General features: G+C 39.4%; 1 protein-coding gene across 1 annotated transcript in view; it reads right to left on the bottom strand.

Moving 5' to 3' along the window:
• HSD17B3 (hydroxysteroid 17-beta dehydrogenase 3) overlaps positions 1–9,275 on the bottom strand; it is a 48,774-nt gene extending 39,499 nt beyond the window's left edge. Inside the window, exons 1-2 of the mRNA XM_037798423.1 lie at positions 9,122–9,275; positions 5,354–5,400 (exon numbers count right to left, since the gene is read on the bottom strand). Coding sequence (XP_037654351.1) covers positions 5,354–5,400; positions 9,122–9,275 — 201 coding nt within the window. The remainder of the gene's footprint in view (positions 1–5,353; positions 5,401–9,121) is intronic.
• Positions 9,276–13,920: the final 4,645 nt, after the last annotated feature.

Below are 13,920 nucleotides of genomic sequence, written 5' to 3'. Positions count from 1 at the left end.
AAATATCCAGACACACAGCAGACATAATTAGTGGTGATACTCTGCAACCATTGTTCCCTTTAAATAGTTGACTTTCTAGTATATTTAAACATGTCATACAAATAAGTCTATTTACGGACAGTTTGGCTGGAACCCAGCTATAGTTTCAAATGTAAACTAGCCCACAGAAAAATCTCTCCAAGACTTGCAAGTCAATTTGATTGACCCTAGATAACTCTCATTCTGACCAGAATAAGCAAAGGAAGGGATGGCGGGAAGTAGTTTCCCTAAAAGAAAGACATCTTCAGCTCGGCCTGTCTCACATTTTCATCTGAAAAATAATCACCACAAAAAAATGAAATCAAGGTCTGTCCCATCTCAAGGCTGACCCCTGCCAAGGCGTCTCTCTCTCTCTCCCTCTCTCTCTCTCTCTCCACAGAAAATTCCCTACCCCCACATCCAGCCCTCACTTGGAATCCATCAAAAGTAAGCACCTTTGTCTCACAATTCATTTCATCAACCTCCTGAAGGGAAGATTGTCCATTAAATGGAAAACAATTTGCATTTTCAGCACAAAGGATGCTCTCTGCCTGGTGGGCTTCCAGCCTCTCCTTCTTCTTTGTGCCATTTCTCTCAAGAGCCATAGACATTTCAAAGGTTCCATGTGAAGTGGTCTAGGCAAGGAGGGGGGCATGGCCGACACGTGATTTTCTGGGCAGCTGTTGTTCCTTTTGTCTGCTTGGGCAGGACTCAATCTTATTTCCAGAATGTTCAAGCTGACAGGCTCCATACACGGGGGTTCCCATCCCCCTTTAAGGACACTTAAGCCCACAGAAGTACTTCTTTTCCCAGAATTCACTGGCGGGCTCCAACCTAAAGAAGAATGACTGCCGTTGTTGTGAATGGCCTTGTTTATCCTTTTACTGTATGTTGGGGCCTGGGTCAAGGAAGGTGCCTGTGGCTGCTAATCTGTGATGGGTGGTGGGAACCCGAGGGAAGACAGTGCCTCCTCTGTTTGGCAGTGAATAAAAGAAAGGACTTGAATTCAGGTGCTAAAAGAGCAGAAAGGGAGTGAAAAAGAGGGTGGGGTTTAAGCAGGGGCCTCCGAGGTAGGAAGCACAGGCCCACTCTTGTCTTTCCACCCTGCACACCCCTCTCCAGAATTTTTTCCCACCTACTTTAAGGAATGATTGAAATTCCTTTATCAAGAGGCAAAGCCTCTTTGCCACTCTAATTATGAATATAGATTAGCTTTAAAATGCATTATAGAATAGACTTCTGAAAAATGGAGTAGAAATACTTTTCCCTATTCCTTCCACTAATTACAACTAAAAATCCTAGACACTATACATAAAACAAACATAAGAAAACCCCGAAAGGTGGAGAGAAGGTGGCAGATGAGCCGGTGGACTCAATACCTAAAGAATGACACCCTCAGTTTCAAAAATGTGCTAGAATGACTCACAAAACTCAGGAAGGCATTATACTTGACAGTTACAGTTTTATAATAGCAAAAATGATACAAGTAAGAAGGAGCCTGTCTTTTGTTTCCCAGCTGCTAAGACAAATGCCATACAATGTGTTGGCTTACTAGCAGGAATTTATTGGCTCATGGTTTCAGAGGCTGTCGCATTCTGGGTGGCCGGTGATCCTTGGGTTCCTTGGCTTTCCCATCACATGGCAATGAACTCTCCTTTCTCTTCCGAGTTCTGTTGACTTCCAGTTTCTGGCTCCTCCCAGCAGCTTCCTCTCTATAAAGCCTCCAGGAATAGAATTAAGACCCATCCTATTTGGTCGACCAGTCTTAACTAAAAATAACATCTTCAAAATGTCCTATTTACAATGAGTTTACACCCACAAGAGTGGGGTGAAGACTAAGCACATGTTTTTTCTGGAGTGCATAATTCAACCTTCCACAGAACCTAAAAAAGAGATGCATAGGGTGAGATCTAGGAGGGTCCCAAGCATGAAGCTGCAGTGTCTTGTCCCTGTGAAGTCAGGACATGTCACCCTTCCAGCAGCCACATTATCTATCGGGGAAGTTCACTCCAGCTTCAGTGTCCAGAGTTTTTATTGGAGTTTCATTGTGTAGGCTTGATTGATTGAATCAGTGTTCTTGTGGCTGAACTCCAGGCCTTCTCCTCTCCCTGGAGGTCAGGGTCAAAAGCCCAACCCTCTAATCACATGGTAGGCCTTGCTAGTGTGGCCAGTCCCCACCCAAAGACTGACAGTGGGGCCAGGACCCACTCTGAGTCACGTTATTAGCATAAACTACCAGGTGTGTTCTGGGGGTGCCCCAGGAATAACAAAGACATACCTATCACTAGGGAAATTCCAAGGATGAAGAAGGTACATCCCAGACCTCCTTTTGGAGCCAAAATTCCTTACTCTACACTGCCTTATCCTATTTAACACTTAGAAAATCCAAAGGGATTGACGTTGCCTCCAGTTTATTGATATGGAGATTGAGCCAGTGAGCATCCAAGGCAGGATTTGAGCACATGTAGGTCTGACTCCCAACCTGCTGCTCTTAACCATTACAGCCCACAGCCTCCCAGACCTTGAATGGCTTTCCTTGTAGCAGTCATTAGCAGGGAGAAAAGAACAGGCCCTTTGGAAGGGAGAAAAGCCTGCAGAAAGGAGAAGATGGGATCCCAGAAAATTGTTTAACACAGTCTTAGAAAAGAACAAAAAGGAAAGAAGGGAAAGATTCTACAAGGAGAAAAACCAAGCAAGAATTGGTTAACCAAGCAAATTAGGATTTTAGAACTTGAAGGCTCTTGGGCAGTATCTTGTGTGCTGTTAAAGATCCTGAAGCCCAAAAAGGACATACAATGGGTCCAAAATCTCCAGACAGTTAATGTCAGTCTGGTTCAAACTAACTGAAACCCACATCTCCTGACTCCCAGGTTATTGCTTTGCTAAAAAAAGAAAAAAAAAATTAAAGAAATGAGTAGCTAAGGAGAGCTTCCACATGGGATTTTCTCTAAATAGAAAGAAAAGTAGCTGAGATGTAAGATATCAAGGGTCAGCATGAATCTGAAGAAAGAATCTGGATAATCAGAAGGAACTTGAATCACTCAGCAATCCAGAGAACTTAGAGGTTAGGACATAGACGTTTTAGATGAGGTATTAGGTTGTTTCCTGAAACCTGGTCTAAGGTGGGAAATAAAGGATTATATGGTCTTAATGCACATAGCTAGAAAAGTTCTGATTTTTAGATATGGAAGACAAATTGCTTTGGAACTAGTTACTGAGAAAACTCCCCAACCCCAACACTCAACTATGACTACTTATCTACTGTGTTTTGATCACTATCAACTGTCAGTGAGTTGTCATGAATTAGGAAAAGAGCAAAGAACTCTGGCTTAAAAAGCAAAGTTAAAACAGAATGTCAATGCCAAAAAAAAATCATCAGAGGATTGAGGTTGGTTGGCAGACCTGAAAGACTAGTACTCAGACCTTTTTAAACTGGCATGGTTCAGGTTTGTTAACATCCAAGAAGTTTCGGTCAAGTGCCTCCTGGGTGCCTTACACTGTGTCATTTTGCATGATATGTTTTGGCAGCTATCATGATGCAGGCATTTGGAGACAAGAAAACACAGTGCGTGTTGATGTTGAATGCTTTTGTCATAAATCTTCACCAATCTTGAGATTGTTTTGGTATGATAGTACAGCTCTCTCAGAGAGTCGGTGTCAATTAATATAACCTTAATGGAAAGCACAAAAGCCTTAAATATGTTTACAACCTCTGACTCAGAAGTATTTACGTAAAATGAAAAACTACAAACAATTAAAATTTCCAATAAGAAAATGGTTAAATTATGGGCCATCCATTTCATGGAATATTATGTTGCCATTTAAAAATCATGTTTTTGATACGAGAAAATGTTCACAACCAAATTGAAAATTTCTAAAATAATGATATACATAATCTGAGATTTGAGATAAATTTGGGAAAATTACTAGTTTTTTTTACATCTTTCTTTTCAAGAATGTGGTATTTCTTTTCTTATTCAGAATATCTCATATTTCTCAATATGAGTTTTATAAGTTTTCCTAAAAAAGACCTTCAATTTTTATATTTTTATTTCTAGGATATTCATTTTTCTATTGTAAATGGAAACTTTTATCATTATATTTTTCAAGGTGTTAGTGGTTTTCTAACACCTTCTAAAACTTCTTACAATTTCAATATTCTTTCTATTTTTTCTATCCTATTTCATCTGTTCTGGAGGTGATTGCCAGAGTAATAGGCATAAAGAAGAAACAAAACGTGTAAGAATTCCAGGAAACAGTGCTTCATTAATGAAATTGTGGAATTTGTAAATATAGATCATAATAATAACAGTTTAAAATGGCATATGCCATTCATGGAATTTTTAAAAATTATAACTAGCCATTTGTCTTAGTTTGGCAGGACTATCGTAACAAATTTCCACAAACTGTACGGCTTAGCACAACAAGAAAGAAACGTATTGTCTCAAAGTTCCAGAGGCTAGATGTCCAAAATCAAGAGTCACGCTCCCCAACACCTGTAGAGAAGTGTTCCTTGCCTTTTCCGAGTTTCTAATAGCCCTGGGTTTCAAGCTCTACCTCTGCCGTTACGTGGTCTCCACTGTGTCCATCCAATTCTCCCCTTCTTATTGGGTTAAAGACTCACCCTACTTCAGAATGACCACATTTTAACTTGACTCATTCCATCCATAATGATCCTATTTCTAAGTCAGATCACATTCTGAGGTGCTGGGAATAAGTCTTCAAGATGTCTTTTGCAGGGGTTGTGGGGTGTGGGGGTGGGGGCGTGATTTACACGATTCAAACCTGAACACCATCTACCTATCTCTACATATGCAGAGGATCAAGCCTGGAAAGAAATACCCAAAGATACTAAACATATTTCAATGACTCTCAGCCCTATCAGACCTTTTTTTGTATAATATTTTGTGATACTCATTAACCTTTTGGAAATGAAAGTCAGAGATAATATGCCCTGCCTATACAAATAATTTTTTTAAAAAAATCATTATGTACCCTAACTATAATGTAAAGCACAAATAAAAGGAAAGTAACTTAAAATGTTTTTAATATTGTGTGTAAGTATATGGCACAATAACACTAGTAAATAACAATGCCCCCCCAAATTCCAAAAACAACCGCTAGGGGATCATACCATTTGAATATCACTGTATTAAAAAGTGGTGTCCAGGGAGTTGAGATTATGATTTTTTTTTATAGCGCAGAGTTTCCTTCTTAAATGGGTATATATTACTTTTAGAATAAGAAAACTGGTTTGGGGTGGGGGGTAGGTGATACAGTGTCTATGATGTGTTCAATACAAGGGCAGGACCACGTCTCCAAGAACAAAACTTACCTCAAAGGAATAAGCTTTCCCGATCCCATCTCCTGCTCCAGTAATCACTGCAAAAGCAGAAATGGTTTTAAATGCGAGGATTAATCTTTAAACGTCCCTTTCTCACTGGCAACGTTTTCTTGCAAGCACAGGGCCTAACATACTTAATATTACAAAGCAGTGCATTCACACCCCACTCTGCTGAACTGGTAGTTACCAGCTCTTGACAACCCCTGACTAAGGCTGTTTGTTTGTTTGTTTGTTTGTTTTTTGGAGGAATTGGTTAGGCCATGGCAAAGACACTCCAAAATGATACCACAGACAGGAAACATTTCATTCATACCCCATAAAGATTGAGACAGTTGCAAGTCTTAATTCCCCAAGGGTAAGCAGTGTACTTTGTTATCTCTCTCCCTGGGTACACACCTCTCCTTGTGAGGATATTTCAAGGTTTCTTCTAAAAGTCATACTATGCCTCCTTCCTGCTCCCACCCGCCATGACCCAGCAGCAATCACAGCCTATGGGAGACAGGGAAATCAGCCAAGAAGAAAACAAAGAAATGCAAAAAGAAAATACTATGAAATAAAGGAACCTGAAACATTTCTACTCAATAGATCTATCTATTGCTACACAGCAATCAAATCAGTCCCCTAGTCCTTTTGCATCCAACATTACGTACATATTTAATGGCTGAGATCTGGGATAAATGTCACTCACATGAATTTCACCATCTCAAAATTCACTACAATCCAGTATATACTAGGCTGCAATTAACCTTTGCACCAAAAACTAAAGGGTATGCTTTGAAAAACTGAACAAAAGATCCAGTTAGCTTACTTGTGAGTGCAGGTCAAGTTTTAACAAGCCTCAAGCAATGGCAGAAATATCTTTGTGTTTCTAATGATTTTTATCTATTTATTGACATATTTATAAGTTGATCCTTGCATAACACTCTTTATGGTGGAAGAGATAATATGCCCAGAGTTATCTTCCAGTTCACCTTCTTTTCCGTTTTAGGGAATCTTCCCAAGTATAACGGACAGGGCCTGTACTATAGTTAAGGTAATAATATCGATATAATAATGGGTGATCTCTACGAAGTACTTACTTTCTGCCATTCACTGTTTTAAATGTTTTAGATGCATCACGTCATTTAAAGACCAAAACAATCCTGTAACACAGAAGCCATCATTATCCTCATTTTATAGATGAGGAAGTGAAAAGAGAAAAAGTTCTTAAGTTGTTCAAGGCCTCACTGCTAAAAATGATGACAACAGGATTTGAACCCCAGACTGTCTGACTTTGGGACCCCAAGTCTGCAAAGAGATACTCATGTGGGATTATAAGTATCAGAGCTGTATTGAAGGTGAATAGGAATGAGCGGGGTTGTTTAAAGGCATATTTCCCACAGATCAGCACCACAAATATAGATAGCTGCTTGCATTATGTACTTCTAAGGTATGACACTAGTGCAGAGAGTTGTCAACAGATGGGTACATGGGAAAAATCTACACATTGCATACTAGGGACTATAATTAATAGGAATACCATACACTATAAAAGTTTTACTCACTGAGTTTATTCATCAGAAACTTAAATCCTTCAGAGTGTTCCTAAGTTCCGAAACCCAGAGGCAAAAGCCTCTTCAAGAACATCAACTAGAGGTGTCTCCTTTGCTCATAAAGTTGACACCCCTTTTCAATATGAACAAGTTGGGGTGGTCACTGCCTAGACATCACTGATGATCGGGAAACTGATTAAACTAGAGGAAGGGGTAGCAAAAGACAAGATGGAATTTAACAAAGGATTATGAATACTGAATCTTTATATAATTTTCTTTTCCTCAGTTGCTAGGGTATTAGAATACTTAGAAGGAAATAATTGAAATAGTGGAACTGTAGCCCATAACATCCTTTGAAATTTGTTCTATAGCTAGTTGTTAAATTGTAATTTGAAAGCTATACCTTTTTTTATATATGTTAGATTTCACAGTAAGGAAATGACTGAAACTATGGTACTATAACTCATAAGAACTTTGGAAATTTCCTATATATCTACTAGTTAAATCACGCTTTGGAAGATACTATCTTTTAGTATATATGTTATATTTCATAGTAAGGAATAACTGAAACTGTGGAATTATAACCTATAATATTCTTTGAAATTTGCTCTCTAACTACTTGTTAAATTGCACTTAGAAAGTTATCACTTTTCTGTATATATGGTATATTCTACAATAAAAATATGATTTACAGAAAAAAGAGATACTCATGAAATAATTAGGAAGTCAACCACACAGCTCAGAGTATTCTCTTTAGGGTGTTTACAGATTTAGACTCTAATTATTGAATTTACTTCTTGACCCCCACTCAAAATACATTCTCTCTCTGCTATCTGCTATTCCCAAAGACATTTTACTCTTGTCAGTAATAACTCTATTCAATATTGACTAAATAAAAAAAGAAAGAAAGAAAAATCCAGGTTAAGATTATGTTTGCTTTTTAATTTGAGTCAATAAATTCTCAGTCTCTGGCCCCATTTAAACTTTTTTGGAATGTGTATTCTTAAAGGCCTTTGCCCTACCTGTTGAGTAGCAGTTTTGCAAAGTTCTAAATCCACTCAGTATGTGACCATTTGAATCCATTTGGAGCAGGGTGTTTGGAGGTAGAACTCTCAAGCTATTTCACAAGTTCACTGGACATAGCTACCCTGAATTGGATAAACACACACACTACAAATGTAATAAATAGTTTAAAATCTATTTTTTTAATTCCAAACAATCTCTCATATAGTAATGCTTTAATTTCCTTTGCTAAGGCTGTAGTGCTGCCATATTTAACAAATAAAGATACAGGGGGCTTGGTTAAATTTGAATTTCAGATAAACAACCATTAATTTTAGGTATATGTGTGTCCCATGGAATATCTGGGATGTAATATCCTAAAATATGTTCATTGTTTAGCTGAAATTCAAATTTAACTTGCTGTTCTGTATTTTTTTCGGCAGCCCCGTAAAGTTGTTTACAGTCTCTCCCACTTAGCCTTGGTTGTTATTTCTAAAGCAGCTTAAATTCTTTTTTTAAAGTTGTTGGTTTTCTTGGTGCCCAACCAGAAAATGTAACCTTGCAAAGACCTTCACTTAAGAAGATGTTACAGCCACAGCTTCATCCCCTAAACCTGTAGCCCAGCCATGGGTTCTGAAATACAGTCAGGTGTTCTAGTAGATAAATTTTGTCTTTGGCAGTATTTAATGGATTTGGGGCACACACCAGACCCTGATTCCATATCTAGCTATCTTGAAAACGTAACCTCATGTAGATCTTTGCCTTAATTTTGTAACATCCTCACTTCATAGAAGGGTTTGGAGGTGGTTTTTTTTTTTTTTTTTAAGTGAATTAAAGTTATTTAGATTTGAGAATTTTAAAGCACCCTTCAACAAAATAGATGCGTTCTGAGGTTTTGTAAATTTGGAGAAGTTGCAGAAATTTCTACGTTATATACTGTTTGTAGCATCAGAGAACCATAGAAAGAGGGAAACCCAGCCCATGAGTGTTCAAGAACAAGCACACAGGTGAGATTTGAGTAGAGCTCCTGCTTAGTTACGCTCTTCATGCTCCACTTTTTGTTTTCCTGACAATTCTAATTTCACTCATACTTTCTGTTCCCCCAAATATAATCATCAAAGGGAATTACAACTTTGCTCTCAATGGGAAAAGATGCAATACATATTTTAAGACATAAATAAGAAGCCAGGAACAACAGCAAAGAAGAAATAGAAATTTTCTTTACCTGCCCACTGTCCCATTGACTGTAAGAAAGACCTTGGCAAAACTTTCCAGAAGTGCAGGAAAATAAATTTGGAGAATCTCACAAACTTCACCAGGCAGGCCAGGCACACCATCACCCCTACAAAAACGAAGAACTGTTCAGCAAACAACCCCATGACTAGACTGCTGTTTCAAGCTTAATCCTGGCCACTCTTCAAATACCTTCTAGATCATGGGTGTTCCCGAGGCCTGTCTTGAGTCATTGGCTGCATTCCATCAAGTTGGGGGTATTTAGATTAGAGTAACTTCTTTACACAATCTTCTGATTCACAGGCTTTTGAATGAAGTATTCTTTCTCATATCTCTACACACTATTTGGCTTTTGTTAGTGTAGGGGAACTGGTGAAGAAGTAAAAGGTGAAAGAAGATAAACAAAGCCAGGACCGAAAGAAAAGATGTAGCCCAGTGGTTCTCTCCTCCACAATTCGGAAACTTCAGAGAACACGAAATTGAGGCCATTAATTCATTTATTCAACAAATATTTACTGAGTACCTGCTAGGTGGTGTACACTGTTCAAGGCATTAGGAAAAATAATAGTAAACAAGATGGGGTCCATGGTATGATGGAGCTCAGATTCTAGTGGGGGAGACAGAGAATAAACAAATAAATAAGACGTAAGTGCTATGATAAAAAGTGCTATTGAGGGATCTGTTGGAGCGATTAGTCAGTAAATACTTTAGAGAGGATGTTCAGCAAAGATGCTGGGAAGGGGTGACATTTGAGCTGAGATCTGAATGAAAAGGAGCCAGCCCTGCGAAGAGAACTCCAGGTTGAGGGAACAGCTAGTACAAAAGCCCGGAGACGGGAATGAGGAATGTATTTGAAGGATAAATAGGACTGCACAGTAGAGGGTCTGGAAAGAGCAAGAAAGGGAAGGAATAAGATCAGGTCAGAGGGCTGGGAAGGAGGCAGATCCTTTTGGGAAGGAGTTTGGACTTCAAGAGCAAAAGGAAGGCGTTGAGGAGGTTAGGCAATGGAATTATATAACTGGATTATGTTTTATAAAAGATGACTCAGGATGCTGAGAAAAGATGACATTTGGGGGTGGGGGGATAGAGGGTGGGCATGACAACAGAAGTAGGGAGAGTTAGGAGACTGTGACAGGTCATCTAGGAACAGTGTCCCAGTGTTCAGTTTTCCGTCCCCTTCTCTATTCTATCTGCTCACTCCTTTATTGATATGATCCATATCTCTTGACTTTATGGATTCTGTATGCTAATTACCCCAGAATTTATAACTTCAGCTTGTCATCCAGGCTTGCATATCCAACATCCTACCTGGCATCTCCATCTGAATGCCTAATACACATCTTAAACTTAATGCATTCTAAAGTCATTTCTGGTGTTATCTCCAAAACCTGCTCCTCTTGCAACCTTCTCTGTCTCAGGAAATGGAAACTCTTATCTTCCGATTGTTCAGGCTAAAAACTTTGGAGATATCCTTGACTCCAATCTGTCTCTCACACGCCACATCCAATCTGTCTCCAGTTGATGGACATTGGGATTTGTTTTCAGTTTTAGGTTATGTTGAACAATGTTGCTATGGGTATTCTTGTGTCTGTACTTTGCCACCCTTGTACAAGTTTATCTATCTATCTATCTATCATCTATCTGATTATTACTGCCTCATACATGTACAACTTTGATTTTACTAATGCATAAGTGAGATCTTGAACACATAGCATCTTGAACACGGAATATTCAAATATTCAATGTAAAAAATTATTAACTATTTACAAGTAGCCACTAAGAGGGCATGAAAGAGGCCTCAAAAGAATATCCAAGGACTGAGAGAGAGCACCCGATGAGTGAAAAGACTTGGAAGGGAGACCTCAGACCAAGGCTAGGATTCAGAGCTGATTGGAGTAGTGTGTTTGCAGCTGACTGGATGGTGAAAAAGTTCTCTGAGTTGCCCTGGGACAGAACTAGTTCACAGTCAGGGGGCTGAGGCTGGTGAACAGGGAATCATAGGCAGGACTGGTAAACAGGACTCCCCACTGGGATGCTAACAAAACTTCCTGGGAAATTGCCAGTTGGGGCATCCCACATGCCAGCCAAGCACCACAGGAGCAAGAAAGAAGAAAACACACCAGAACCAGAAAGAGACGCCTCGTCCTCATGCATCATCCCTCCATGCCCTCCAGCTGGCAAAGGAGAAATGTTTATAGGGTCCATCTCCAGGGTCATGAGCAGGGCAATGAAAGGTGGATTTGGAGTTGAAAGGTAACAGATTGATAACTGGCACAACCAGATAATGCCAACTGTTTTCCAAAGTGGTTGAACTAACTCACAATTCCACAAGCTTTATATGAGAATCTCTATTTTTCCATATTTTCACAAATTCTTGGTATTGTCAGCTTTCTAATTTTCACCAATCTGGAGAAATGTATAGTTGTGTTTTATAGTCTTATTTTTGCATTTCTCTGATATTATGTTTGAGCACATTCTGATGTGTTTATTGGGCATTTGAACTTATTTTATGAAGAATTGGTTCTATATATTAGGAGATATTAACATCTGTGCCGGTTTATATATTTACAACCCCCAGAAAAAGCCATATTCTTTAATGCATTCTTGTAGGGGCAGACGTATTAGTGTGGATTGGGTTGGAACCTATTGGTTCAGTGTCCATGGAGATGTGACCCACCCAACTGTAGGTGATGACTCTGACTGGATAATTTCCATGGAGGCATGGCCCTGCCCATTCAGCATGGGCCTTGTTTAGTTTATTGGAGCAATATGTAAGCTCAGACAGAAGGAGCTCATAGCGAGCTGGAGCTGAGACAGACATTTTGAAGATGGCCGTTGGAAGCTGATGCAGACGTCTTGGAGAACGCCATTTTGAAACTCAACCCAGGAGCAAGCAGACGCCAGTCATGTGCCTTCCCAGCTAACAGAGGCTTTCCGGATGCCAATGGCCTTTCTCCAGTGAAGGTACCCTTTGTTAATGGACACTTTATGGCCTTAAGACTGTAACCTTGTAACCAAATAAACCCCCTTTTATAAAAGCCAATCCATTTCTGGTGTTTTGCATTCCAGCAGCATTAGCAAACTAGAACAACATCCCTATTTAACAGATGAAAATATGAGGTACATACAGGATAAGTGATTGATTTAGGATCACTCCCCTAGCACATTCTGTAAGCAGGATTTGAATCCAGGCAGTCTCAGGCTCTAGAACCCATATCCTCTAACCACTCTGCCATGCGGCTCAGTATGTATATACCCATATATTTTTAGGTCATTTCCTGTATTCGCTATTCTTTTCTATTTGTTTTCCCTTACACAAACACCACACTATCTTAATTACCGCAGTTTTATAATGTCTTGATATGTGGCAGAGTGTGCTGTCCCATTTTTTCTTCTTCAAGAGCATTTTGATTATTCATGGTTCTTTACACTTCTGTAAGTGTTAGAATCTACTTGTCAAGTTCCACCAAAATTTCTGCTGGGGGGTTGATTATAATTGCATTGAATACCCAGACATTAGTTTTAGGAAAATTAGCACTTATTTTACAATACTGATTAATTCAACCTATACATATGGCATATCTCTCCTTTTAGGTCTTGTTGTCTCTCAATGAATTTTGATAATTTTCTCACACTTAAAAAATTTTGTATTAAGAAAAATATCAAAACTATGCAAAAGTAGAAGATGGTGGAGTGAGAAGCTTTAGGGCTCCATTCCCACACAGAAGCTTTGAACAACCAGTAAGACTTGTCAGAAGCATCTTTCTCAAAGCTTTAAAAAACAGAGCCAGTGCTGAATTAAGAAAAAGGCTACTTAAAAGCAGGAGGATTTTGCAGGGCCTTGGCTGGCCCCTCCTCCATCCCCTCACCAGCTCAGCATGGAACTGACTTATTCTCCTGGTGTCAGAGGGAGCAAAGTAACCCTTGTGCACATACTAGGAGCTTGTATATCTCTCCTAATCTCTCTGGGGTGGCCTGAGAGATGCACTGTCCCAGAACTTGCCCTGCATGTGGAAAGAAGTTGCCACAGCTCTCCTACAGAATAATGTGGGAGAGCAGTTAAGTGGCTTGCTTGGGCAAGGGCTTGCTGGCTATAGGATATACAGTGCAGTGCCCAGGACCATGGGAAAATTGCATCCTAGGAAAGAGGTGATATTTGTACCCACATAAATGGGGGAATTCCTGGGGCCAAACACACAGGCCAAAGACAAGATCCACATGCAGAAAGGACCAGGCAAAGGAGAAGTTTAAAGCATTAGAAACTATCATTGAGAAAGACGAAACCTGGAACCAGACAAAGAATTTTAAAAATGGTCCTAAATATATTCAAAGAGATAAAGGAAAATGTGGACAAACAACTAAAGGAAACCAGGAAAGTGATAGATGAATGCAAAGAGAAAATAAATAGGGAGATGGAAATTATGAAAAGGCACCAGAGCTGAAGACCACGGTAATAGAAATTATAAATTCCCTAGAAGGGTTCAACAGCAGATTGGAGTTGGCAGAAGAATCAGTGAACCTGAAGATAAGTCCATTGAAATCATCCAGTCTGAGGAGCAGAAAGAAGAAAGAATGAAAAGTGAGCAGAGCCTGAAGAACCTGGGAGGACACCACCAAGGATACAGATGTATGCATTGTGGGAATCCCAGAAGGAAAAGAGAAAGGGGCAGAGAGAATATTCAAAAAATTAATGGCTGAAATCTCCCCCAATTTAATGAAAGACATAAATATACACATCCAAGATGTTCCACAAACTGCAAACAGGATAAACCCAAATAGACCCACACCATA

The sequence above is a fragment of the Choloepus didactylus genome, chromosome 10, assembly GCF_015220235.1.
Source record: "Choloepus didactylus isolate mChoDid1 chromosome 10, mChoDid1.pri, whole genome shotgun sequence".
Lineage (NCBI taxonomy): Eukaryota > Metazoa > Chordata > Mammalia > Pilosa > Megalonychidae > Choloepus > Choloepus didactylus.
The sequence above is the reverse complement of the archived record's forward strand: the minus strand, read 5'-3'. Positions and strand labels throughout refer to the sequence as shown.